The sequence below is a fragment of the Caenorhabditis briggsae genome (genome assembly GCF_000004555.2).
Source record: "Caenorhabditis briggsae complete genome, chrII, whole genome shotgun sequence".
Taxonomy (NCBI): Eukaryota; Metazoa; Nematoda; class Chromadorea; order Rhabditida; family Rhabditidae; genus Caenorhabditis; species Caenorhabditis briggsae.
The window spans coordinates 11,907,624-11,935,132 of record NC_013486.2 but is presented as its reverse complement, the minus strand read 5'-3'; the positions used below and the strand labels follow the sequence as shown (position 1 = coordinate 11,935,132).

General features: G+C 38.0%; 7 protein-coding genes across 7 annotated transcripts in view; 3 read left to right on the top strand and 4 right to left on the bottom strand.

Moving 5' to 3' along the window:
- The window catches only part of CBG20918, a gene marked incomplete at both ends in the record, with an annotated part of 15,252 nt that extends 13,361 nt beyond the window's left edge, over nucleotides 1–1,891 (top strand). Inside the window, 3 exons of the mRNA XM_002631671.2 lie at nucleotides 548–1,423; nucleotides 1,503–1,682; nucleotides 1,730–1,891. Of these exons, the coding sequence (XP_002631717.2) occupies nucleotides 548–1,423; nucleotides 1,503–1,682; nucleotides 1,730–1,891 (1,218 nt within the window). The remainder of the gene's footprint in view (nucleotides 1–547; nucleotides 1,424–1,502; nucleotides 1,683–1,729) is intronic.
- Nucleotides 1,892–3,287: 1,396 nt separating this feature from the next.
- Cbr-rol-1 lies at nucleotides 3,288–5,902 on the top strand (the record flags this gene model as incomplete). Its single annotated transcript, XM_045242758.1, has 5 exons — nucleotides 3,288–3,311; nucleotides 3,522–3,659; nucleotides 3,983–4,159; nucleotides 4,792–4,906; nucleotides 4,959–5,902. 5 exons carry the CDS (start codon nucleotides 3,288–3,290, stop codon nucleotides 5,900–5,902), a joined length of 1,398 nt encoding a protein of 465 aa, XP_045097172.1.
- A 518-nt stretch (nucleotides 5,903–6,420) lies between these two features.
- On the bottom strand, nucleotides 6,421–9,260 carry CBG20916 (the record flags this gene model as incomplete). The annotated part of the gene is made up of 6 exons (XM_002631669.2): nucleotides 6,421–6,576; nucleotides 6,625–7,439; nucleotides 7,935–8,067; nucleotides 8,118–8,591; nucleotides 8,638–9,144; nucleotides 9,192–9,260. The coding sequence occupies 6 exons, from the start codon at nucleotides 9,258–9,260 to the stop codon at nucleotides 6,421–6,423; spliced, it is 2,154 nt and encodes a 717-aa protein (XP_002631715.2).
- A 156-nt stretch (nucleotides 9,261–9,416) lies between these two features.
- On the bottom strand, nucleotides 9,417–11,788 carry CBG20915 (the record flags this gene model as incomplete). The annotated part of the gene is made up of 4 exons (XM_045242757.1): nucleotides 9,417–9,494; nucleotides 11,013–11,152; nucleotides 11,417–11,679; nucleotides 11,745–11,788. 4 exons carry the CDS (start codon nucleotides 11,786–11,788, stop codon nucleotides 9,417–9,419), a joined length of 525 nt encoding a protein of 174 aa, XP_045097171.1.
- A 4,131-nt stretch (nucleotides 11,789–15,919) lies between these two features.
- On the bottom strand, nucleotides 15,920–18,857 carry Cbr-nos-1 (the record flags this gene model as incomplete). The annotated part of the gene is made up of 7 exons (XM_002631667.1): nucleotides 15,920–16,055; nucleotides 16,245–16,537; nucleotides 16,702–16,779; nucleotides 16,831–16,950; nucleotides 17,001–17,033; nucleotides 17,303–17,357; nucleotides 18,832–18,857. 7 exons carry the CDS (start codon nucleotides 18,855–18,857, stop codon nucleotides 15,920–15,922), a joined length of 741 nt encoding a protein of 246 aa, XP_002631713.1.
- On the bottom strand, nucleotides 18,519–20,794 carry CBG20912 (the record flags this gene model as incomplete). Its single annotated transcript, XM_002631666.1, has 4 exons — nucleotides 18,519–18,574; nucleotides 18,621–18,798; nucleotides 20,614–20,677; nucleotides 20,721–20,794. The coding sequence occupies 4 exons, from the start codon at nucleotides 20,792–20,794 to the stop codon at nucleotides 18,519–18,521; spliced, it is 372 nt and encodes a 123-aa protein (XP_002631712.1).
- A 1,521-nt stretch (nucleotides 20,795–22,315) lies between these two features.
- CBG20911 overlaps nucleotides 22,316–27,509 on the top strand; it is a gene marked incomplete at both ends in the record, with an annotated part of 11,327 nt that continues 6,133 nt past the window's right edge. The window contains 6 exons of the mRNA XM_045242756.1: nucleotides 22,316–22,462; nucleotides 22,706–23,154; nucleotides 23,205–23,322; nucleotides 24,330–25,200; nucleotides 26,290–26,361; nucleotides 26,802–26,959. Coding sequence (XP_045097170.1) covers nucleotides 22,316–22,462; nucleotides 22,706–23,154; nucleotides 23,205–23,322; nucleotides 24,330–25,200; nucleotides 26,290–26,361; nucleotides 26,802–26,959 — 1,815 coding nt within the window. The remainder of the gene's footprint in view (nucleotides 22,463–22,705; nucleotides 23,155–23,204; nucleotides 23,323–24,329; nucleotides 25,201–26,289; nucleotides 26,362–26,801; nucleotides 26,960–27,509) is intronic.

Genomic DNA, 27,509 nt, shown 5'->3' with positions numbered 1-27,509 from the left:
ATGCGCGGCGTCTGAAAAACGGCTGCCACGTTTCGCCGTGAAGCCGGCTCTCAGCTGTCACGTTGTTAAAACGTCTAAAATTTAAACTTTTTTTAAATTCTAAAACAATGAATACTTCGAACTGCTGAAAAAAGCCGGCTGTCAAATCCTAAGATCACAATAATCTTGAGAATTCGAAAAAAAAGTATCGAAAATCCAAAAAATCCTGAAAATTTTAAAAGTCCTTTAATATTTAAAATAAGATCAGAAAGCTAGAAAAAAAACCAACCTTTACAATTTAGAAAAAAACTAGAAACCTGAAAATACGAAAAATAGAAACTTCAAAAACTCAAAATTTTGAAAATTTTCAAAATTCTTAAAATTTGTTTCGACAATCTTGAAATTTTAGGATTTAAACTAATTTTAGAATTTTTTGAGTGTTCAGGAATTTTAGATTTTTTAGGACTTTTAAAAAACTTTTTTAAATCTCGACGTTTTCGTTTTCCGGTGAAAAACGGCATTTCTCCATCCCTGTCTATATATAACCCAAATCTCTTTTTTTTTTCAGAAATCCAACCCCACTCCATCGGAACCATCCAAGCCAGCAGCTGCTGCCAAAGTCAAGAATGCGACGATTTGCGATGATGAGCCAGCCACATCGAAACTTCCTCCATCACCGCCATGTATTGTGATGCCGCCGGATGTGAAGCCAGCACCACCTCCACCAGCGCCAGTTGTGAAGCCAGCAGCCCCGCCAGTTCTGGTTGTTAGCCCAGCCCCAGTCACCACGGATCCTTTGACCCCCTACTCACCAGCAACACTGAATTCGACATTGTCGTTCACGGAGAAATGGATGGGAGAGGAGACGGCGAAGATCTGGCTCGAGAAGGTGGACTTCTTGAAGACGAAGCAAGAGTTTGAGCAGATCCAGAACGTGGTGGTGCCAGTGGATGCTTGCAAGAAGTGGAAAGCCAACAGGGCTCTCAACCAACCACCACAGGACGATTTTCCAGTTTTGGACGCGAATCTGGTCGTCTTCGAGAACACATACGTCAACATGTCAGCCATCGATGTCGCCCTTCCAAAATCCAAGATATTCATGTGCCAAATCCCTCTCAAAGGATCGGAGGAGGCATTCTGGAAGACGGCGTTCGACAGGCAGATATCGTACATGGAGATCATCACGGATCAAGAACCTATCGAGTTTTTCCCGATTGGAAATGGAGAACACGTGTACCATGGAACGATGTTTGTCAATAATCGACGGGTGGAAGCGGTCAGCGAAGACGTGACGCGTTTTGCGATCGAGGTGTTGCCGGAGGGATGTTCCAACTCAATCATCTGCACCATCACAATAGTCAAGAATTGGTCGCCAGACAGTGTCCATGCAAAACAAGCGGTGGTTATCAAGGAGATTATTGAGATGACAACGTTCTTGACAAAGGTAAGAGGGTTACTGTATGGGTTGCTTTAACCAAGTTTGAATTTCAGACAAAGGATGAGAACGCGCTGGTGATGCAAAGCATGGAGCCGGGCGAGCTGGATACTTCGTCGCTTTGGCTGTGGTCGTTCACAAGTTGGATAAGGCGACGGAGCCACCGATTCAGGAAATTGTCAAATCGCTTCGAGGACAGAGGCCAAGAGCAGTGGAGTCGTTGACACAGTATGTGTCTCTCTACACGACACTCTTTTATTACACTAAGGTGAATCTGAGATTTGAGAATTCTAAAATCCAGAAATGATTTTACAGAGAAAAGTTGGCCGAAGCGATGGAGATAAGAAGGCAGCGATGGAGTGTGATGAGCCGACGTGCAAGAAGACGGTTCAACTAACGACTACATTCACGAATGCACTGATCGCAGAAATCAACGCCGCCGCCGGAAGATCAACGTTGACAGTGACAATCAAGTAGAACTTTAGTGTTGCTTTTGTGTCTTTTGAGATTTTATTAGATGAAGAATACATAACTAATTTATGTGTGTTTGGAATACTTTAAAACCTATTAAGTTTGGACTCAATTATCTCGGCTCCTATAAAAGATATCAAAAATGTGTCAACTGATAAAATGTTTGTGATGCTATGATAAACAATTTATCAGTTTGCAACATTTTTGTATCTTTGATCATAGGTTTTACAATATGTGTGTTGAAAAAATTTAGAAAAAAGATCCGAAAATCTAAAGAAAAGATACCCGATCAAAAAATTTTAAAAATTCTGAATCTTCACAGACGTGACGATGACTCCCAGAAGAAAAAAAAATTTTCGATCAGAATTTTTTTTTGAGATTGGCTTTGTAATGAAAAATGTTGGTGTAAATCAAAAAAATTTTGAAGCGGTTTGGAACACTTGCTCTTGAGATGTGCTCACTGAATCATAATAGGTATGGTTCTGGAGTTTAGCTATAACTCGGCTCAAAATGATCCAAATTTTCTCAAAACTTGAGAGAATGTGTGTCTTTAATTGTTTTACAATATACATACAAAACTTTAGACTTTGGGAACAAAAAATTTTGCTTGCTTGTTTTAACCGTTTTTGGTACACAAGAATGAAAAATTATGAAAAGAATTCCGACTTCAAAAGTTTCACTTCCTGACATCTTTTCACATTTCTTTTTTCTTTTTCTTATCAAATCTTTCTTAATTTTTTCAAATCTTTGTTTGATCAATTTTGATTGAATTTGAAATTTTCGATTTTTCAGAATTTTTCAAATTTTCATTTCTTATGTGGGATTGTTGAAAATTCGGTTTTGATTTTCAAACTACAATAACCCTACACATTTCAAATTCAAAAATTCGGAAATTCAGAAACTCAGAAATTCAGAAATTCAGAAGTTCGGAAATTCAGAAATTCAGAAATTCAGAAATTCAGAAATTCAAAAATTCGGAAGTCTATATTTAAAAAATCGGAATTTCCATATGCTTTACAAAGTGTTCAAACTACGAGAATTCCTCAAATCGGTTTCCCTTGCCGATACGCTTATCCGTTCCCTATCTTCTTCTCTTTCTCCTTATCACCTTCTCCTCCAAACCATTACATCACACTTCTCTCATCCCCAACTTTTTTACCCATTCCATCCATCGGATCAATCATCACTCCTTTTCTCTCTCCTTATTCTTCTCTATTTCTTCTTTTCCGAAAAGAAACCTGCCGTGTAGCTGGGGAAGCCAAAAATTCGTTACCTTATTCAAAAAAACCATGGCGCCGACCAAGTTTTTCGTCCATAAAAAGCGGTGCATCTAATCGCTATAAAAGCATGGAATCAGGGTGGAGACGTCTGCCGTTTCATTCGATAATAACTGTGTGAAATGATGGAGGTGGACTCCAATACAAAGGTATGTCAAGTTTTTTGCTACAGTAACTGAAAACCTATTACCGTAATTTCCAGGCTGCATTTTTTTGTAAGAGCTAACATGAGTTTTTTGCTATAGCATGAGGTTTTGGCATGAGCTAACTATGGTCTGACTTTCCCCCATCTTGAAATTTCTAGTCTCCTTTTTTAAGAAAAGCTACAGTACCTGAAAACCTATAACCTAACTTTCCAGGCCTACCGTATCATCGGATACGTCACTGTTACCGTATCCACCTTGGCCATCATTGCCCTATGTGTGACGCTTCCAATCGTTCACAGCTACATCAAGGAGATGCAACACTCGATGAAAGTGGAGATGAATCAGTGCCAGGTACAGTTTCCTCATAAAAATCAGGACCTGCCAATGATTTCAAGGCTTAAAATAGTGCTGAAAGATAGTCTTATGCTGAAATAGACTTAAACCCGCCTAAATTAGGGCTGTAATATGCTCAAAAATAGCTATCAAATAGGCTTAAAATGAACTAGAAATAGGATTAAAGATTGGCTCAAAATTAGGCTTGAAAATTTGCCTGAAACAGGGCTAAAATTAGGCTGGAAATGACATAAAATGAGCTAAAAATGGGCTTAGAATAGGCTCAGCCGCCCCTTTCAGTCTTAGAAATCAAGATGATTGCTCATCCTTAAACTTTCCAGAACAATGCCAAGGTTCTCTGGACCGACGTCTACATGCTGCGTGCATCTTTCAGCCAACGTGGATTCAACCGTACCGCCCGTCAAGCCGGCTACGAGTATTCGAACGATGAAACCACACCATTCGCACCACCCAAGTTCGGCTATCCAGTCGTTGGAGAAACCAAGGAGGAGGCTAATGTGAGTTCTAAATTTGGCGGATAAACAGTACCGGCCATGGCCATTTTGTCCCATTTCAGAAGTCTAGAGCTAAGCTATGAAGTTTCCGATCAATTTGAAAATTTTTGAGGTTATGAAACAGACCTAGATTGAAAACTCTGCAATTGAAAAGTTTTTTGAAAATTGCTAGATTTTCGCTATTTGCTGATTTCTGAAGGGCACCTTTTTCCCGTTGTCAGTACAAAAACAGGCCAAAAAGTGGCGTCCTTGTACTGTGCATTGTCCCATCTAGATTTTTTTCATAATAATCAGAAAATTCATCTCAAACCGTGTAATTCTGTCTAAAAACCAACTTCCTAGCTCATCTAGAACTCGAGATACAGTCATTTGAAGTTTCCTAGGTTAGAGAGGCAGCGTGTCTCGTCGTCTGCGTCTCTGGCCTCCTAAGCTTGAAGCCGCTCTATCTCGATTCCTAGAAGCGCTAGAAATGTGATTTTCAGACAGAATTGTAGAAAATATTGTCTATTTTATAATTAAGAAGACTTTTTTTAAAAGCGAATTTTTCGAAAATTACAAAATTTGTTAAAATGGCCAAAAATCAACTGAAAAATAAGTGTTTTTATTTCTTATGGTGTAAAAATACAAAATTTCAGCCCTATGATGCTCCAGCTCCACCACCACCACCATCTCCACCAAAAACTGAAGCACCAACGACTACAACTACGACTACTACCACGACTACTACCACCACAACCACCACTACCACAGGTTCGGTGGAGCGCATTTGCAAAGTTATCAAATTCAAAAAAGAGAATTTCAGAAGCCCCAACAACCACCACCAGAAGAGCTACCACCACCTCAACAGCTGCTCCAGCCTACCCAGATGCTCACGAAGCTGAGTCAACTCAAGGATATGATGACGTGGCAGTTGTTACTAATGCTCCAGCTACTAAGCCACCAGCACCAACTACAGCGGGACACACAGATGCCCCATCCTACGAGCCAGAACGTCCTACATCCACTCTGGAGTACCTAAAGTCTACAGTACCACCAGAGAAGCCATATGGAGCTGAATCTGGATCGACGACTACTTCCGCACCATTCTCTGAAGTTCATGAGCATACAGACCAGACAGAATCCACGTCGACTTGTGACAACTGTTGCTTGCCAGGACCAGCGGGACCACCAGGAGCGCCAGGACGTCCAGGACCTTCCGGAAAGGCTGGAGCCAATGGGCTTCCAGGAAATCCAGGAAAACCAACAAAGCGCCCATGCAACCCAGTCACCAAGCCACCATGTGCACCATGCCCACAGGGACCTCTTGGACCAGCCGGACCAGCAGGACCACAAGGAAACCGTGGAAGACCAGGAGTGTTCGGAGAGAAGGGACCACAAGGGCCACAAGGACAGCCAGGACAGAAGGGAAGACGTGGAGAGAAAGGAAAGGATGGAGAGCCAGGAGCACCAGGAGCTCCAGGAGAAGACGTCAAGGAGGTGCCAGCCATTCCAGGACCACAAGGACCACCAGGGCCACGTGGAAGACAAGGACCACGTGGAGCGCCGGGAATCCCAGGAAAGGATGGACTCGGAGGAGATCAAGGAGCTCCAGGAGAGCCAGGAGTTGATGGGGAGCCAGGGCTGGATGGAGTTCCAGGAAATCCAGGAAGAGACGGTGTCAATGGACACGGAGGAGAGAAGGGAGTGTGTCCAAAGTATTGCTCAGCCGATGGTGGCGTCTTCTATGAAGATGGAACCAGACGATAGATCACTTCTTAATTTATTATATTTTTTCTATATAAATTATTTTTCAATTTTCAAAAAAGTCATTTGAAGTCACCAACTATTGAAAACGAGCATTAAAAGGGGGACAAAGGAGGTGTGCATTTCGGTTGTTCGCACCTAAAGCACCCAACTCAACGCGCAAACTGATTTATTTTTTCATTCCGAGCTCAAAAAGTTGAATAAAAAAGAAAAAACAGCAAAACCACCAGTGGATATCGAACTTGCGACCTGTTGAACGTTAGCCTAGACCGTACCCACCTACATGCACCACGCGTGTAAAATGCAATGAGCGTGTTTTTTTCCGTTATGAAGCAACACCGCTGCTGCAAGCCGATAAGGTGTTTTTTCATGTTTTCAAGTCAATTTTCTGAGAAAAGAGGGGAATTTGACATTTTTGATGTATAATAAATATTACAGTCAGCACAAAGGTGTGCTCAATGAAAATAATTTATTACCGCTCACCTGAGCATAGAAAATAAGAGAAACAAGAACATATAATATCAGAGCTTTTCCTCGCTGAGCAATGGTAGAGATATTCTGATCGGTGACTGTTTGTCGAGGAATTCTTTCACTTCAAAGCCCATTTTCGAGAACACTTCCGAGCACTTATCGTACAACATCAGCATACAGTAGGCGTCCATCGCCGCGTAGCGAAGCTGAAATTTTTTTTTTCTGGAAAATTTCGATATTTTTTAATAAGATACCTGAAGATTTCTGAGTGGTCTCCTATCCCAAACCGAGCATTGCTCAGTCTTATCCAATGGTTTGCCCAGGAATTTCTCACAGAGATACGAGAGTCCTTTATTCATTAATTGCTGTTTCACAGACTCCTCTTTCACTGGTTTCGGTTCTCCAAGATCTCCTACAGAATCATTCGATATCGATTCGTTCGGAACCGACTTCGTATCATCCTCCTTTCCAATTGCCATCACCGTCGGATCATCAATCAAAAATGGGAGATGATCTCGTTTAAATTCTTCAGCGTGATTCAATTTCGAAACTTCCTCAACTAGATCCATAATCAATTTCCCAACACACAGCACGTTATTCGGTCTATACAGAGTGGCACAGTTTCTGAAACCGGCGCGAAGTTGATGAAGATCCTCTCCGAATTGAAATCCAATTTTTACCACTTCCTTTGTATCGAACAGATAGGAAAGAAACAAATGATACGATTCTGGTGAAATCTGATGAGATTCCAGATCTAGGATATAGACAAGATCGTAGAATGCCATCTGAAGGATCGTCGCTTTGCTCGGGCTCACATAGGCACTCCATTCCGCATCAACACCGACGTAAACGACTTCTTCTCGTGATACTTTGTATTCCAATAGTTTGTGAAGATCTCGGATTTCTTTTTCCGTGGATACCATGAGGATTTGTTGGACTTGAGGAGAAAAGTTCAGGAATTCTTCAGTGGGTTGCAGAGGGTCATCTGTGATGACGTTCTGGTTGAATATCACTGTTGGATGCATCTGGTAAGGCTGCATTCGACGCCAGAATTTCGCTGCTTCATAATCTGAAAATAGTTGAATAACTGGTACGTTTGGATAGCTGATAACTTTGAATTCCGGGACGTTTTTTTTTTTCGAAATTATAGCTTCTCGGACTACCAAAAGTTTCCTTACAGGTTAACGATTCAGAAATTCGGAATTTTAACCCAAATTTTTTGAATTTGGCGCCAAAGTTAGGGCCACGTTGGGAGGAAAACAAGCCGTTTTATAATATAGTTTCAAACCAAAAAAATTCCAGTAGAAAAAGGACCGAAATTTTCGAAAATTCACATTTTTCACTGGAACTTGGTTTTAAAATTTGTCGTTTTGTTGTTCGAAATTATAGGCTTAGGCTAAAACGCCTTGTTTCCCTTTCACTGGGACATTTGGGTGCTCTTTTTTTTGGAGATTTCTCCTTTAAAAATTCCGAAGTTTTCAAGATTTACACAATTCTGTAAGGGAGATTCCGAACATCCCTGCTCGAATTTTTCATTCCACTTTTAGTTTTCGTCGAATCCTACCTCCATAATTTTTTTCCAGAACGTCGACTACGAACTTTTTGAGGTGTGGCCGTTGTGCGAGCACCGTCCAAAGCAGATCGTAGTAGTTCTCGTCCCTCCACGTTTTGTCAACGTATCGTTTTTGACCGAATTTCTTAAGAAATGCAATTAATGCATCTGCATACTCTTTTCTGCCTCACTCACCTTTATAGCAGCACACGCCCATCCGACATGAATTCCAGAGCTTCCTTGATATTCTCCATTCAAATCCTTCACCAACTGTTTGACAGTTTCAATGAAATCTCGATATTTAACACGATCTGGATGCTGTTTATCGATATTAATGGGCGCACTGTGCTGGAATGTCATTGGATCCTTTGAAGCTCGAACGGCTACTCGCAACACTTCTCGACAGCTTCTACGGAACTCGGCGGATCGATTCGCAGCGAACACTTCGACAGTTTGAGCGTTTAGAGGTCCAAGATAGAGAGCGTGAAGAATTGTGGCGGGATTTTTGAAGTGTTGAGTGAGCACTTGATCGTGCATAAAGTAGTTGAGCGCGTTGAAGCTTATAAGCCCATCTTCAGTGTTTTTGGCTATGATTTCTCCGAAAACTTCCATTTGATGAGGGCTATTCGATGGGCATAACACATACTTTGCAGTTTTCCACAGTTTCGACTGAAAAAGGTTTGAGTTTTTTTGAAGCGACTAATTCACTACTCACCTCTGCAGCCAGTGGGATTTTTAACATCTCTTCCAACAATTTGACTGAAAGCTCATCTGAAAGTGTTACTCTCGGGTTTATAGTGACATTCTTTCCGCGCTTTGCAGCTTGACTGTTTCTCCGCTTTTTTCGCGATCCTCCTTCTTCTCCATCCGACTTATTACCCTCTTGTCGACTTCTATCAGAAGGTCCTGGCTCGTCTTTCTTCGTATCCTTAATATCATTTGGCACAAATCTCTGTTGTGGTAATTGATAAGCGAGAATCATATTCAGTAACAACTCGGGGACCGAGACAAAAGAATGAGGGAAACCGTTGGCTCCGATGCGACTTTTCTGATGGGAGTGCATCCAAGTGTGACATTCTCCCAACATTCCAACGTATAGAGGACCGAGAACTTCCGTTTCGATTGGATCGAACATCTTCTTCGCAAACTGTTTGAAATCGAATCGGCCGGTGAATTTCGATGTAGCCCTCTCGTTGGCCATGTAGAACTGTAGCACATCTTTCTGAAAAGAAAATAATTCGCCTTTTTGTCACATTAATCTCAGTGAACCTCGTAGTTTTTGACTGTGTTGTGTAGAACATTTAGTGCGTTCGTGCTGCTCATAAAATCACAGGTCATTCTTTCGCATTCCCCGGAGTACACCCTCTTTGCTGATCTCCTGTAACAGAGCTTTTATTAAATTTTTTATTCACAAGAATTTCAGAATTTTTCACACGAATTTCGAAGAAAAACGGTGCAAAAAACCGAACGGAAGCGATGGAATTGAGTTGGAATTTACATTTTTGGTGCGGAGTGTCGTTTGCGCGCATTGTTTAGCGGCATGAAGCTCCGCCCACTTTCGGGAATTGCGCGCTGAAAATTGAGGTAATTTAGTCGGAATGTGGGTTATTATTTATTGTCGGATTAAAAAAAGTGACACCTCGGAGACGGCGCTCGTGTCGATTTACGAGGGGGCGGAGCGAAAACGGATACTGTAGATAAAAAATTTATTTATGTGAATTTAGTGGGATTTTCTGAACAAAATTTTGATTTCTTGATATAAATATGATCGCTAGCATCTCTAGAATCTATTTTTCAGCAAAAAACTAAGCTTAAACGCGAAAGTAGCTCGAACGAGGCGGAAATCTGAAATATTACGTTTTTGCCGCACTTTTTCGTAGATCAAAAAAATCAAAAGTTTTCAAATTCTCAGGTGTCCTTTTTTTAATTCGACAATATAAAAATAAGTGTGCATGACAATGGAAAAAAAAACGCTGGTTGTATTGAAAACAAAGATGTGTCTTCTCAATGGCAATTTTTTCAGCGAAAGAAAAAGAACTCGGATAGACTTCGAATATAGACTTCGAATTCCGGAATAAATTGTTTTTGAAAATTTTGGCTTTTTTGGAATATTCCAAATTTCGGAATTTCACATCAAAAACGCTGAAAATAGGTGAAATACTGGCAAACAGATTTCGAAAATAGACGAAAAATATTACAAATGAAATTCCGCTCGAGACCCGTATGGAAACTTTTCGCATGCGCCTTTGACGTACCGTAGTCCAACAAGCTCTAATTCCGAAAACCATCGGGATTCAGTAATTTTGAAAACCAGAATATTCCAAAAATATGAATTTTTGAAAATCGAAGAATTCCGAAAATTTTTTAATCAGAATCTCCGTAATTCTGTTTCGAAACACCCTAAACCTTGAAAAAAAAACTTTATTTCTAAATACAAAAATGTGTACAAATTTTATGAATTTGAGATCGATAAAAACCTAAATAGACAACATTCTTTCTAAAACCCCCAAAACGAAGTTCGGCACTTTTTACAAATTGGTCGACGTATCTGTGGAGGAATGAATAGAAGAAGGACAACCGAAAATAGTCCGTAAGGGAAAAATGATATAGATAAAGCCATTGTAGTCAAGACAAGCCATATGATTCGAGCGTGACGAGTAGTACGGTGGCGGGTGTATCTCGACGTCTGCAAGAGTTTTTATTCGATGATTCTAGTCCGGCGCCGAGGAACTATGTGACCGAAAATTTATTCAAAGGCGAACAGCCGGTACTACGGTTTTTACAAATAAATGCATGCGCCTTTGATACAGTACTTCGAAATTACCCCCATTTCCCGGAATTTTCCCTATTTCCCGCAAAATTTTGCTTGTTTTCTTTTAAATCCCTCACATTCTCATGTATAATCAGCTGATTTTCCTTAAAAAGTAGAAAAACTGCCTAAAATGGGTCAAAGTTAAACAATTCCGAAGTACTGTACCAAAGGCGCACGATTTTATTTGAAAAAAATAGCCGTAGCTGTTTTCGTTTTAGGACCGGCTATGTACCAATTTTCGGCCACAAGGTTCATCGGACAAGAATAATAGAACTTACACAACTTTTACAAAGTTCATAAGTTTCTGAACTTCTGCTTCCTGGAGCTGTACTGCTCAACTGAGGATCAATTTGAACTTTATGCTCGTTTAGTAGCGAATTGGTTTCCATTCCAGCCCCATGATCATCTATTTCCTCTTCTGGAAATATATGAACACTTCGAAAATACCGTATTTACTCTAGTATAAACCCACACAATATGTCAACTTTGAGCTCAATTATCTTGGCTCTTGTGAAGGATTTAAAAAAATCTGTAAACTAATAAAATAACGATGATATTATGATAACTAATTTATCAGTTGGAAACTTTTTTACATCTTTCACAGGAACCGAGATAATTGAGCTCAAAGGTGGCGGTTTGCTTCTATTAGAGGATGTACGGTAATAGAAAGTTCTGAGCTCACTTTCAAATATGGGAACAGTCATACTATCCTCAATTCTGACATAATCCGGTTGATAAGGTGTCTGACTGCTGACTTTTCGTATCATACTACCGTAATATGATGTATTCAACCATTGATATAGTTCTGCTTTTTTCTTCGGACTTGGTGCATCCTCTTCTATTATCTTTTCTAAACTGGGCTCCGAATCTGAGAATGTTGAAGATGGTGGCGAGTTTTCAAAGATGTCAAAAATGTTGATCCGGTTTGAGTTGGAATCGAAGGTTCTGAAATAATTCAATTTTTGGAAAAACAGACCCACAGATAGATTTTTCGCCCAAATAATTGTCACCTGCTTTTAACTTCCCCTTCTTTCTCCCTCCCACACACACACATGTCCATCAAAGCTAAAGTGATAAGAACTTGGAACTTTTGAATGATGGTGATGACAAAATGCACAAACTACGTCTTCATAATATTTTTGTGACTGTCTGATGTGACCAAAAATGTGCCGATTGTCTATTTGAAAGTTAAATTTCGAGCTATCAACTTTTTCGTGATAAGTGATAAGGAAATTTTTTGGGGAGAACGAAGATGGAGTTTTATCTTTGTCAGACCGAAAAAATGGATTAGAAAATGATGGTGGAACAGATTTTTGATCATTGATTTTATTGGAAAACTCGAATTCTAGTAAACTGAAAGGAAAAGTTTAGAGTTCGAAGATTCTGAAATACACCAAATCACCAAACTCTCAGAATTAGAAAAAAATCTAGAATTTTTTCTAGAATTTTTCAAATCCTTTAAAAATTAGGAATAACTAAGCCCACAGAATCATGAAATTTAGAAATCTCCAAGTCTCTGAATCTCAGTTTCAGAATCTCCGGACTGTCCACTTTGAACCTATATATCTCTTTCTTTTGAAAAATATCAAAAATTTGTCAACTAATAAAATGTGTATCATGATATCAGCAACATTTGATTAGTTTACCAAGTTTTGATATCTTTCACGGAAAATGAGATACATGGGTTAAAATCTGACGATTCAGGTGGCGTTCTATTAGAGTGTTTACGGTAATTACCAAGACTCAAGTTTGTACTAGCATAGAATTCGAATAAAGCATTGTACAGTACTGTGCTCAAATTTGGAGTACAAAAATTCAAATAATTCATCAGTAAAGTGATCAAGTTTCAAGTTATTTGATCAACTTTGAGCTGAGTTATCACTTGTCAAAGTTGCTCCTTCTCATGAAGATCACATTGCGCCTTTCATCTTTGGACAATCATAACAATACGCGGACTCGAAGAATCGCTTTGAAATTTTCAGTATCTTTGAATCAAACGTAAAATTATATTTCCACCCATTTTCGTGCTTCCAGAATACTTATGTCGGAAGATATACCCGTTTTTATCAGGCCCGGTAATAGTGTGCTATTCTCAAAAACAATACTAGCTAGAACATCAAATAATTTTTTGTTTCAACGATTTGGGACACAAATTAAGGTTAATTGGAAATAAATAATTTTAAAAAAAAGAAAAACGAACCCTTGATGAACGAGCATTTTCAAGTAGATCGTATAACAATAATAATATTAAAAATCAATGACGTGCTCCTCTTCTAGTTTCTCACACAGAAATGATAAGAGAGGCAGGAGAAGAGAGGGAAACGAATGAAAAGTGTGTTAGTATTATTCTATTATGTATATGTGTATTGGTACATTCCAATTTCTCCCCATTCACTGATAAGATAATGACCGTCAGCCGACTCCATCAGTAATCACAATTATCCAGGTTTTGAGGAGAAAACTTTGCTTGTTTTTCGATTGACGTCATTGATGGGTTTCTGAGGTTTTGAGTTTTGTTTTCACAATTAAAAAACTTACTGGTATCCTGAAAGTTATAGTCAATCTTTGAGACAGAATGACATAATTTTCAGAGAAAGCGGTTTTTGAATTGCCGGCAGCACTCTGATAGAAGCCCAGCCAAACCGTCAACTTTGAGCTCAACTATCTCATTTTCTGTAAAAGATATCAAAAAATAGTCAATTGATAAAATGTTTATCACAATATCTTCAAAATTTTATCAGTTAACAAAATTTTGATATCTTTTATAGAAACCGAGATAATAGATCTCTAAGTTGAAACTATTTATGAGGAACTCAGAAAAAAGTGATCAAAGTTAAAAAGGTACATTTTTGCAAAACTGTTTATAAAATTGCTTGTTGCAATACTATTTTTGCAACATTACGACCCCGAAAATCACAATTTTTATCAGTGGAGAAGTTGATGGAAACTCTAAAATAGTGTAATTTTTTGGGAAAATTGGAAGTTCCTTGTAAGCAACTTTTTAAAAGTTTTCCTTATATATAAAACTCATATATATAAACATGTCCGTTCCGTTGTCCGTCTGTCAACTTTTGAAAAACTTGAAAAATAAATATAGATTTGACCCTTTTAGAAAAAGTGAAGAGCGAAGCTAAAAAAAAATCAACATTTTATTAAAAAGAAGTAAAAACGAGATGTGAAAAGATGTCCGGAAGTTAAAGTTTTGAAGTCTGAAGTCGATATGTCCTAGTAGATTCTTCTCTGCTGCCAGAAAGCTCAGCGTACGCTATTTCTTGCTATTTCAATTGTTTCAAAATTTGATTTCGGTCATTTGGTAAAAGGGGGACGTTTAGTGATAAACACCTAGCCATGAACCCCAAACAATGGCGACCCGAGGCCTTTTAGTACTTTTTTTACTTCAATGACGTTGAATAGTTTTCTAAAAAATGAAATAGCAATGAGTAGCGCATCCGAAGCTTCCTGGCAGTTGACAGCATCCAGCATCCGTCAGCATCCGTCCGATCCCGATGATCGTCGTCGAGTAGAGAGTCCAGTAGTCTTCGTAGAAGGATCCCAGCTGCCCTGGAAGCTCGTTTCAAATCGGACTCCTCATCGACTCCTCGGTCCGACTTCTCGTTGATTTCTCTCAGCTTATATAGCCCCTGTACATCAGATCTGAAGATAAGATAAGAAAAGAGTTCACGAAAGTTGTCAGCACGCGGAATTTCTGATATCATAATATCACCAACATTTTCTCAGTTGACACATTTTCGATATCTCTCACAGGAATTGAGATAATTGAGCTTGAAATTGGCACAAACCTGGTCCCGGTGAATCAACAGATAGAGAAGAGTGATGTCAGGTTGCTGGTAGCCAAGAAGAATTTAATCAGTTTGAAGTTTAATTTTTTAAAGATCCTTTGGTTTGGGCCAAGTATAAGCAGAAATTACTCCGAAGATGAGAATGATAAAAATTATTGGGGAGTGCATTTTCTCGGCGAGAAAAAGAGAAAAATAATGGAAAAATTCAGAAAAATGAACTAGAAAAGAAATACCGCATATTCTCTAATAGCACCACCCAAACCGTCAACGTTGAGCTCAATTATCTCCATTCCTGTGATAGATAAAAAATCTGTCAAGTGATTAAAGGTTTATCATAATTTATCATAATATTATCACCAATTTTTTTAAACAATTATGCATAGGATTACTTTTTTTCGAAAATCTTTAGGGTTACTGTAGTTGGAAAATCGAAATCGAAAATTTCAAAAATTTTAACAAAAAAACGAAATATTCAAATTCAATGAAATTTGATAAGACAAAAATTGATCAAACAAAGATTTTATAAGAAAAAGAAAAATGAGTGAATCTCAGAATCTTACCAGCCATCTGCTTTCCGCGCCTCCGGTCCCTGCTTCTAACTTTGAGACACTGATCTTGATTTCGAATCAAAAACTACAGTAATCCGAGGTAAACGATGTTCTTTTTGATTTTTTTTAGTTACAAAAAAGATAAGAGAATTTGCCCACTTTTTTGTTTTCCTCCCATTTGGTGTGCTCTCTGTTTTTAGGTTACTGTAGTGATAGCTGTGAGACCTTTTAACTTTTTTTCAGCGACTGCGGTCATTTTAAGTATCTCTGCGTCCACAAACTTTACGGACTTCGATACTGTGTTGTCAACCCTTTGGTATTTTCTTAGCACATCTCTTTGTAATTTTTTAAATTTATTCAGTACAAAATTCGATAACAATCAAGGAGATCTCTGGAATCTTACTATAGCTATATTATCGATTTTTATTGGAATCGTTATTGTAATCGTATGGACTCCATCTGTTTTTAAGTAACCTATTTAAATTTCTTTATTTTCATCAAAATCAACTCAATATTCAATTTACTTTCTTCCCTTTATTATCAGAGCTAATAAAACGTTTTTTTTTCGAAACTGGCTGTTTTTAAAGTCGGTAAGAGCAGTACAAGTTTTACTAATCGCTGAAAATTCCCGAATTTCCTAAAATAATTAACGATTCTGGTGCTTAAATATTCGACAATTCGACAATACATGTTTATTTGTACAATTCTACAGAAAAATCAGCAGATAATGGGTAACAATGGATAACAATAAAATGGGACAAAAGTTAACATGCGATAAAACGGGTTTCAGATTGAAATTGCACAATTATTATTTACAAATTGTAAATTAGAATTTAACTAGTGCGAAACGGTATAACGGCGACCCGCTTCGCGATTTTCTTGATCCATGGCTCTGTCGTGTTCGGCGGTGGTGTGAGCTTTGAATCCAGTGGCTCCACAAACTCGGCAGACTTGACGGAAGAGCACCGGGCAGCTGAAAAACTTTTGAAAAATTATAAGACTTCTGTTTTTTGCTAATCGTTGTAATATCCTGTCGTCGTAAGAGTCATGCGCCTTTAGGGTAACGGGTTACTGTAGGAATTTTTTTGATTTTTTTCGTAAAAACATCGTGTTTTTAAACAGTTTTCTAACAAATTTTCTATCGATGAGGCAGAATACTTACGTCACTAGTCCCTTCCATTTGATAGAATGAGTCGACCACCGTCCCGGATCGTCTTTTTTCAGAAGAATACCGGATTTTCTCGACTTTGCGCATTCGGTACCGTAGCAGAAACTGCAGCACAACGAGCGAGTCGCTCCAGAATTCTGATACTCGATTCTTTGCCGATACTGAAGATATTGAAGCATTTGAGGCTCCTGTAGTTGCAGTTGAGTCGCCGGTGCTTGCTGATGACGTGGCAGTTGCTGTTGATGCTCCGAATGACGTCGAATTTGTTGCCGTTGTTGGGAAGTCGCCTGAAAACTGCTTGAAAATTTAAATTTTCTCATATAAAAAAAATAAAAATATAGCCTATTCTTTCGGCCTACTTTACAGTTTTTAATCTAATTTTTCTGACATTTCTAGTCTTTTTTCGCCGTTTTTAACCGGTTTTCGCTATCATGTTCCAGAAAAAACTAACCCGAGTGGCGTCGGCGGCAATTTCAGCATGACGGTCAGAGCTGAAACTATCGATTCGGCCAAGGCGAACGGCCCGTTCCTGAAAACTTGAATTATGAAAATCGTTTTAAGATTTCAAACTGAATTTTACCTCGCCAATAACACCGAGCTGGTTGGAAGCGCTGGAAGTGGTCGACGCCTGTCGGTACTCGTCGATGAAATTGCTGCCAGTGAGATATTCGATGGTCGTGGTGTTTCGGAATGGGGACCACTAAAATTCAATAATTTTCAAAAATATATTTAGCTTGAATGGGAACTAACCAAAAAGAGATCTTCTGTGAGAGACATTTTTGCCTGAAAAAAATTCATTAAAAAATAGAGAAAATCACTGGAATTCCATTCTAAAATATTTATTTACTAAGAAAAAAACTGAAATCAACGAAAACAAAATTAGAAAAATCCGTTGAAGAGTGAGAAGAAACAGCGAACGATTGAGCGAAAACGAGCATATATAGAGCGTGGGAAAGCTCCGCCCCTTTTCAGAGATGCGCGAGGGTGCGCGAGGATGAGAGACGCAGAGAAACGATTGCTGATTTGTTTCAGCCTAATTCCTAGAGAAATACCGTCGAAACCTTGTTTCTTTGGGATTCTTTTGATGGAACCTTTGAAATTGAAAATCTGAAATGTTTTTAATTAATAGTATGACGATTACAGACGTTTTCAGCGGAAATTGTTGGTGAAATTGGGTTTTTTTTACAAATCTGAAAATGTTTCACTTACCAAATTGGACAGCCTTTTGATTATGAATCAGTTCTGTAGTTCTTTTGCGATTCGAATCTCCAGTCCATCGACAATTTTTAGCTCCACAGCAGTCCGAAGCATTCTCTCTCAATGTCAACAGAAATACATTCTTTCATATTAGCTTTCGCAGTAGTTTTTCCGGGTTTGAAAACGAAAAATTCTTCGTATTTGTCGTTTCTGATTATTGCAATGTACCGTAAAATTTGTATTAGAAGGGCCCCTTCAATAGAAAAGCTCCTTTCAAAATTTGTTGTTTGAAATTATATGATTCCACACTTTTTCAGTGAAAATATTTATTCCGGAAACTTCCGAAATTTCACAGATATTTTTTTAAAACTAGCTCAATTTTGGTGAATTTGATAGATTTTCATGATTTTTGAACGAAAATTCGTCGAATTTTTCGAGGAAATTTACGGAAAAAATGGCCGGAAAAATAGAAGGGTCGGCTCTTCTAATACAGGTTTAGCGGTATTCAATTAGCATGCTGATTAGCAGTAAACGATTTCTTTAAAAATTGACAAATTTCAGTGTATTTTTTCTGACCAGTATTCACTTTTCCAATGGAGCTATTTTTTTAACTCTTTTAGCGTCGTCTCCTTGTTAACAAGAGTAATTATCATTCTGGTACGAAAAATCAGTGCTTCGGAAGCGAAACGCCGGTATTTAGCCGTTACCGATTAGTTGTCAAATATAGCTTTATTTACATTTCAAAGTGATATATGATAAGAAATAGAATTTCAACAACTTCATAGAGTAGGGATATTGCAGTCTCTGCCACTTTTTGAGTCTTTGGTAGGCTGTGCACGACGGAGAGAAGTACGTGGATTATGCCGCGTTCAAAGTTGATTTCCAGGTGTAATTTCCTGGAAAAACGCTGTCCAAAACTGCGATTGTTTTCCATATTTCCAGGCACACTAAACTACTGTATCACTCGTTTTGACTGTGCTCTTCCTGTTGATTCCTGTCGATTTACGGCGGGTCTCGAAGCGGAGGCCTCTGGAAAACAATGGCAGCTTTGGACAGCGTTTTTCCAGGAAATTACTCTTGGAAATCAACTTTGGACGCGCCATTACAACAGATGGCTGCGAAGAAGGCTGAAAAAATCGCTTTAATTTTAGGAGAAAACTCAAAATCTCTAACCAAAAACAGATTTTCTATAGTTCTTGATAATAAAAATGTTAGGAAGAGGATCGATTGCTGTGAAAACGGCAATTGTCATAGCAATGAAACTGCTTGCAAATCCAATATCAACAGCAATCATTGGGAAAATGAACAGGATTGCAATCGGGATGTAAATGAGGATTAGAGGAATTATTGTCTGAAAACATTAAAAAAATATTTAGATACATACCGTACACCTGTATATAGAAGAGCCATAACTGCTAACTTTGAACCGGAACATCTCGGTTCCTGTGAAAGATATTAAAAATTTGTTAACTTTTAAACTGTTTGTCATAATATTTCACACTTTTTATCCGCTGACACATTTTTGATATCTCTAATAGGAGCTGAGATAATCAAGCTCAAACTTGGCAGCATGGGTGCCCTTCTATTATGGGGTTATTCAGGGAGTCGGCAAAAAAGGAAAGAAACTCCGCGAAAACTCGGAGAGTGTTCCAATTTGGCTGAAACTTTGGGGAAAACTGGAGAAAACTATAGGAAACATTTTGCCAAAATTTGGTGTCAAAATATCGACTTTGAAAATTTGGCTGGAATTTCAGACAAATTTTCAACTAGAAAAAAAAAGATTAACACATCAAAAGAAAACCCGATTCCCATCAGACTATTTATTATGTTGTTCCGAAAGTCTTTTACATTTTTTGACATTTTTTCAACACAAATTTATTCAACGTATGAAATATTTTAGTGATTAATATATTCAGTATTATGGTTCATCACAACCTGCCAACGTTTTGCCAGATGATCGAAGCCTCTCGCGTAGAACACGGGTGGTTGTTGCGCGAAGGAGGCATCCATATACGATTTGGGGTCCGATCTTCTATCGAAGCGTTCACCCTGTTAACCATTCTAAAGACGAGCGGATTAAATAAAATTCTGATAGAGCGAGGTCTGGACTATATGATGGATAACCGAGTATTTGGATACCTAGACCCTGCATTTTTAGGCGAGTGGCCAAAGTCGTGTGCAGGTGCGCATCATCGTGAAGCAGAACAAATGTGTCCGCTTCTGGACGCAGAGCACGATACGTATTGAATACTTTTTGCAGTTGGCGACAGTATATGTCCGTGGTAACGATCGCACATTTGGGAGCAAGCTCTCTATAGATCAGACATGACAATACCACCAAATGCTCAACATCTCCCTTTATTTAAGAATTTCTCCTTTGTGATTGATTTCTGGAGTTTGGCAAACCTTGATCCACTGAAGCTTTCTGTTTTTTTCAACCTACAGACACCCTTTATTGTTTGCTGACACAAGATGATGGATCCCATCGAAGGTTCGCTTACGAGTGAGCAAAGACCAACTCAAGTCACAACTAGTTTTAATCGGTGAAGCACTGAAATAGTGTGGCACCAGTGGACCATATTTTTCTCTATGTCCCGAACTTCAAAGATGATGAAATGCTATCATAGTAGGTAGACCGCACTACAAGATACTCAAGTGACTTATCACCAATTACGGAGCATATAGATCGGTGAGCAGAGGCATCGGATCCTCCTTTGAGAAACTCAAAAAGAAGGCAACCTCAAATATCATGGGTTTTGTTGGCGAGGCTCTCGGCCGTGGACTGAGATTTTTTGAAAAAGACTGACAATTATTATTGAACATGAGTTAAAGATTCTTAAAACAAAAAAAGAAAACGAAAATCGATCGGCAAGAATGTATAAAATGCGTGCTCAAGAAATGTAAAAGACTTTCGGAACAACCTAATACATCATATAATCATCGGTAGAGGTATAGAAATGAAAACAAAAATAACATAGAATGGACCACCGGCCTCCATAGAAAATTAGAATTAAAAACAGAATATAAATTTTGTTTCCTCCCAACCACCGATCTCTGAATTCCTTAGCAACTGCACCGTATCGATAGATGAAGTGAACACCGAAAATTGCTAAAGAGATTCCAAAAAAACCAGAATAAATGGTAATTAGATTGAAGCTTTGCTCACGGTCAAAGTACGAATTCTTGAATGTTCGAAAAACGACAAATGCCACTTTATAAGAATGAACCATCTGGAAACATCAAAAATTATATTAAAAACAACTTCTTAGATACCGGTACAGTAACCACATCCAAAAGGAGTAGAGAGCTTCAAAACTTGAAATATATATCATAAGATACTTGTACATTCCGAGCTTCTTTGGAGAATGTGTGAGGATGAGGAAAATGAGAACGGAATTCAAAGAGACTGAGATAATGGCGGAAGAATACTGTACATTTTTGAGGGAGATATTCCAAAACTCAATGATTTGCATGGGGAAACAATGAGGATTTTTAAATTGCTTTAATTATTTGATTTCACACTAATTTCTTTTTGGGAGAAGGGGGCGGAGCCTGGCGGATAAGGTATTCTTGGAGTGTCTAGACTGTGCTTTCCGATAGAGTATAATCTCGAGGGATTCAGACAGAAAAGCATAAACTTTAAATGGAAGTGGACAGTTTCGAAAAAAAATAGAATCCCGAATGAGTTGGGATTCGTATGGGTACAAAAAAATGTTTTCAAATTACGGTAGTTTTCCTGAATTTCTGATTTCGCCTGATTTTCCTGACCTCAGGGTTTCTTGATTTTTAGATTTTCAGATTTTTCAGAAGTTCAGAGTTTCCTGATTCTACCTGAACTTCATGACTTTTAGAGTTTTTCAGATCTTTCAGATTACCAATTTCATGATTTTCAGAATCTCATACTTTTCTAGATCTTTTGGTTTTTCTGAATTTTCATACTTTCTGATTTTTCATTATTTTTTTGATGTTCCTGAACATCTGAATATCCGAGTTCTGGTTTTTTGAACTTTTTGATTTTCCTGATTTTTGGTTTCCATAATTTCTTGATTTTTTGATTTTCCCTATTTTTAGATTTTTCCCAATTTTCAGATTTTTTGTATTTCCTTTTTTTTCAGAATTATCAGATTTTCGACATGTGTCGTCAACATTCAAAAATGCTTCCTTGCTGATTCTTTTTATATTTCAAGAGAAGTAGTTTTTTTAAATTTCTGAATTAATGAGCTCCCGATTTTTCCCTGATATTCTGAATATCTACAACCAAGGACGTGTAGATTTGAAGTTTTATATGGTGCATCGTCCAGAAATTTGTCTCAAATTTAATGATTTTTATTTGACCCAAACGTCTTTGTTGTCTCATTTAAATGTAACTGTTTATCAAAGACTAGATCCCAAAAAACCTTTAGCTTTTTAACCCCAACAAAACAGATTCTTCAAATTTTAAAAATTGACTGTAAAACAGTTTCCAGAGAAGATACTTTTCTCTATTTTTTGTCTGACAAATTTCTTTAATAATTAAAAATAATTCAATAATTAAAGCTAAGAAAATCATTCCAGTATATTGGGTGGTAGCCCCTTTCCACTAACGGAGTGCAAACGCGCTCCAGCGACATGCGATAGAGAGGGGGAGACCCATCTTGCTAGTGCGGGAAACCATGTACTAGCACAACAACAATAAATTTTCCTTGTTTTTTTCCGCTGATCATTTCCGATCCATTGATCACAAGATTCCATAAAACGTTTTTTCAAAAATTATTTTTTAAAAATATGTTTTAAAGTACTTTCAATATTAAAAAAATACATTTTTTATATATTTAAAAAGAATCTCTTTATATATAAAAATACTTCAGTTTTTTTATATGTTTACAGAAATGGAAGAACCAACTACACAGCAGGCAATGAAGGCAAAGGAACTAGTGAGAAAGGAGCAGGAGGATCTAATGGAGGAACTGTCACAAATGGTTTTTGCAAATGGTGGTGGATCCTCTCAGAATACAGAAAATTCATTTGTACTTTTGGTGAGTTGATTGACTTTGAAATCTTCTGTTTAAATCAATATTTTAAACGGGGCCCTGGTGGACCTCCGCGAACCCTACTATAGTGAATGGCTTTTCGGACAAGGAACAGTTTTTCGAATAACATCATATTGTAGTACTCGTCGAGTTTTATCATATTTGATTATTTTTTCCAAAAATATTGGTTCTAAAAGAAAATATGGCTGAGCCCGGTTTCCGAGTATGGTTTAAAATTGTTTGTTCCAGGACGAAGAAAACCAACATACGAATGTCTCCTCCCTGATCAACTGTGAGCACAAATTCATTGAAGCCTACATAGCTGCACTCGGGGATGCCTACCAGAAATCTAGAAAAAGAGTCGTTGAACAACAGAAATTTATGTCCAATTTCTACTTATTGGTCACTTCTGAAGAGCCACTGATTGATAGTGATGGCGAGAGACTGGCAAAAACATCCTGCTATATATCAGCCATGTATAAAAACTTGGTCCAACTCAAAAACGACGTCACAACTATGTTTGAAGCGATTCGGCAGATCAAAAGTGAAGGAAACTCCAACGTCTTCCAACTGCACAACTCCTTTGGATTTCAGAGGATTTGGAGACAAGCAGCAGAAGTGATGTATATGTTTGTTGCTGTTGATCATATTGCTAACACTTTCCCGAATCTTGGAAAACAATTGGCACAGTATCAACTGTAAGACTTTTTGAAAAAATAATTATAATCTTTATCTTTATATATGTTAGGAAGCTTCGACAAAAAATTAACAATGAAGGAACTGTGGAAGAGAAAATGAAATATACGGAAAATGGAATTGCACAAGAGGAAGCACACAAAATGATAATGCAAGGAGGTTTCTTTAGGGTTCGTTTTAAAATTTTATTTTTGGAATTTCTTCCAGTTTTTAAGAATTGTCAGATATTTTGAAGTTTAAAAGAAATTTAGATTTAAAGGGGGACTACGACTAAAAATTTTTATTGCATTAAAATGTGTTAAAAGTTATCTATTTTCCGAATATTATTGCGAAAAAAATATAAAAAAATCCGAAATTCCCAAAAAACGCCGTTGAAAAGGAAGAAAATTCAAACAAAGGTGCCGCCGGGGGACGAGGATTTTCAGTGAAAAACCTATCCCACGGCAGCGGGCGCCTTTCCTATGTGGCAAATTTTCCGGATTTTTTTTCAATTTCATGTCCGGCAGGTAAAAAACGTAAAAAACCACTGTCGGCGACTTGAAAAAAAGGCTGTCAGGTGCCGTGGCCTAGGTTTCTCACTGAAAATCCTCGTCCCCCGGCGGCACCTTTTTTTGAATTTTCTTCCTTTTCAACGCCGTTTTTCGGGGATTTCGGATTTTCTTTGAATTTTTTCGCAATAATATTTGAAAAATAGATAATCTTTAACACATTTTAATGCAATAAAAATTTCTGGTCGGAGTCCCCCTTTAAATCTATTTTTGGTTGGAAATCTTAATTACTCTATAGAAAGTTTCCCAAAGCTGCAAATCTGGAATTTCTGAGCTCACTATCAGAGAGCAGTCAAAAATTGACTCCCGGATTCCCAAAATTTTCAATTCTCACAGTTGGAATTAGTGCTACCGTATATCCCTCTCTTGCCGAGACCCGCAACAAGTCTTGAGCGGATTTTTGAAAAAAAAAAGACACACAAATTTTAAAAATCCTATTAAAATAGGATACATTTTTGTGGGTCTCAATACGCTGAGGAGGGTACGGTCCAGCTGAACTATACTGTGCAAACTGAAAATTTTGGGGATCTGGGTGTGAGTTTGGACTGATTGATCTGGGACCAGAAATCTTAGGTCGGGAAACTTCATAATGCGGAAATATGATTTCGTTTGAAAACTGATTTTTCCAGGCCTACTACGAATCCAACAGTGGAGAAATCGACAAATGTCCAATATTCGCTAGAGAAATGGCTCTCGCTCTTCAAGAAATGCTAGAGAACTGGGAGAAATCCTTTAAAGATTCTGGAAAATCCGATGATCGACTATTCTGTAGAATCACCGCCATGACAGTCTTCTACTACCACCACTTTTACAATTTTGTCGATTTATCATTTATCAAAAAAGTGGTTCATGCAGCCAAGAAGGTTCCATTCTGTCGATGGATTGCTGAGGAAATTTTTGTTCCGCTGGAATTTCTTCGATTTGAAATTTCCAGCAAAAAAGTTTTCGATGGGAAATTAGTCACTCATTGCAAGAAGATGGTAGAAGACGCCAGGAATTATGGAAAAGGTCAAGAATTGGAATTGGTGAAGGAAATTAAAACGTATTGTCAGTATGCAGTCACTTGGACAGAAGAATTTAAATCAAAGAAAAGGGAGATGGATCGAGGACCGAAAAATCTTGCACAATGGGGATTAGATGTCTCTGAACTATTCTTGAAACTCATTCGAATTCTCAATCATCTCGTTCGCAATTTTTTCCTTCTCATTCGATCCATTAGAAGCGAAGAAGAATTTCATGTTCTCAAAATGGATAAGACCACTCAAATCACAATTTGCACAACAATCGAAACAATCAAAATTGTTGAAAATGTTGTTTTGAAACACTGGCGAATTGTAGACGAAGGTGCTTTTTTGGCGAGACAGCAGTGGAGGAAACACTTGCTTCGAATTATGGAAGATGCTAAGAAATCGTATGTTGGTTCGAAGAACAAGATCAAAGTGGAAGAGATTGCAAAGTTGAGCCTGTTCCATATTGCTGAATCACAACTGGTTGGAGAAAGTGAGTAGGATACCAATACCGTTAAACCTCCAATAGAAGGGTCCCATAACTTTTAGCTTTGAACCAATTTTTTTCGGCTCCTGTAAAAATATCAAAAATGTGTATTCTGATAAATTATTTACCATAATATTATCAATATTTTATCAGTTGACACATTTTTGATATGATTTTCATGAACCTAGATAAATTGGCTTAAAGTTGAGGGTCCGGATGGGCTTCTACTAGCGGAAATATGGTATTAGGTTGATAAGAAAGTTTCTTTCGTTTTGGCAGAGTTGTTTTTGAGGATCGATATTTGGCGCTCCAAGTGGTTTAGCGGTCGAAATTTTTTTTTGTTAGAGAGATGTGTTCAGTGGCTATTAGATCCTAGATTTTCAAAGTTTTATCTCTCTTCGTGTTGAAGAAATGGCGATTGTTTTAGTCCTTATCCGACTGCACATTGGCAACTTGATTATATTTTTATTTTTATTCGGTCTTCAAACAGCTGGTATTTGGAAAAAAATTGTGGATGTATATAAGGGACATGTTCCGTCATCGCCTACAATTTGTCTTTTGTTAGAGGAATTCCAAACAAGAGAGTTCAGTTTGAAAGGTGCCAACGGCCTAGTGAGTCGGATCTTCATCAATTGCTAAAAACCGGGGAGGTGCATCCATTTCAAACCATTTGTAAAATGTCACAGACATTGTCCTCTAGTCAACCAAGTATTGTGACCGGATCGAAGTTCTTTGGCAAAGTCAAAATCTGGGTTGATTAGTACACCGTGTTTTTCCTGACTACAATATGTTTCGTCATGTAGACATTTGTATGTTTCACCTATCATTTCTTCGCACGTTCAAATGGCTGGATGATTTCATTACTGTAGATAATAAGTGCGTAAGTTACTCTGTCAATGTGCGGAAGGGTCAGTTGATTGCCAAGAAATAGCTAGCTCTGGACGTCCAAGAACCTAAATTTTCCTTAAAAATAGGTATGCTATGAGTTTGATGGTCGGTCAAAGTAATGTACACTGGGAAGTTTTAGTTGAAGGTACCAATGTAACTGCCACCTTGTGTAGTTCATAATTAGAAAATATGAACTTGACAGTCTAGTCAAAAGAGGAGAAAAAACCAAAGTTTGCTTCCAGTGCGGCAATGCGAGATCGCTTGTGAATAGAGGGATCAGCCATAAATGCATGACCTTTGGCTGAATTGTTATTTTGCACTCATCGTATTCTCCGGACCTTGCCCTTCAGGAAAAGTAATATTTCGGAGCTCTTAAACGTCATCTTGATAAAGAATACTTTAAGTGAAAAGATGGCACAAAAAAGGAGAAGTCCCACTATTTCAATCGCAGCCCTCCTCGTTCTAGGCCGATGGAATCAAGAAATTACCGGAGCGTTGCCAGACAACTATTGATGCTAATGGACGTTACTTTCATTGATCTAGCTCCCTCCGCATTGAGAAAAATTTGATCAAAAGTTTTGCCAAAAAAGAAAGAAACTTTCTTATCAACCTAATAATTTAGGTCAAGTGTTTTGAAATTTTCATTTGATTGTTATTGAAAAATGTTTGGGATTCTAAAAAAATTAGTTTTGAAAACTTCTAAAAGTTGGATTTTTCAGTGAACCCATCCAAAAATCTCGCTTTCAACCTAGCCTACGAATTCGGTCGATTGGATCTTCATGTTTCTGGTTCTGACAAACAACAAGTTCAAGATTTGATGAGCCGTCTGGACACTTCAACTGTCCACGTGGTCTTCTGGAACGAGCTGCCTATACTGGTCTCATCGTAACAGATCGAACCGTTATGATTACCTATTTTGATACAATGTTCCAAAGAAGACCGGATGAAAATTGTATTAAAGTGAGTTCTGTTTAGATTGTGAGTAATTAATTGGAAACATTTTTATTTCAGGCTTTCACTTCTGCAATTGGGGGATGCCTGAAGGCTAGCGTAGCCACAGGTCATAATGATGTTATTCTTCGGCAATTCAGGACTATTGTGGAACAGACTCTCTTTGCGGAAATGGTCACCAAAGTCGACACTGATCTTCGTTTGCTTTCCAACCCGAATCTCAAAATTGGAAGATAGTAAGAATTTTTCAATTCCGTAAAGGGCCCCTAACTTTTAACATTAAAGGTGGTGTACNGTGAAATTTTTTATTGCATCAAAATGTGCAGAAATGCATGTAGATTGGCATAAAACTAAAGAAAATATTCAAAAAAAATTCCTTCATCGAGAAAAACGCATCGAAAAATACGCTGAAAGCCCTTAGGGACAAGGTTTTTTCTAGGCCGCCCGGTGAGTAAAATCGCGCGAATTCTAACTTT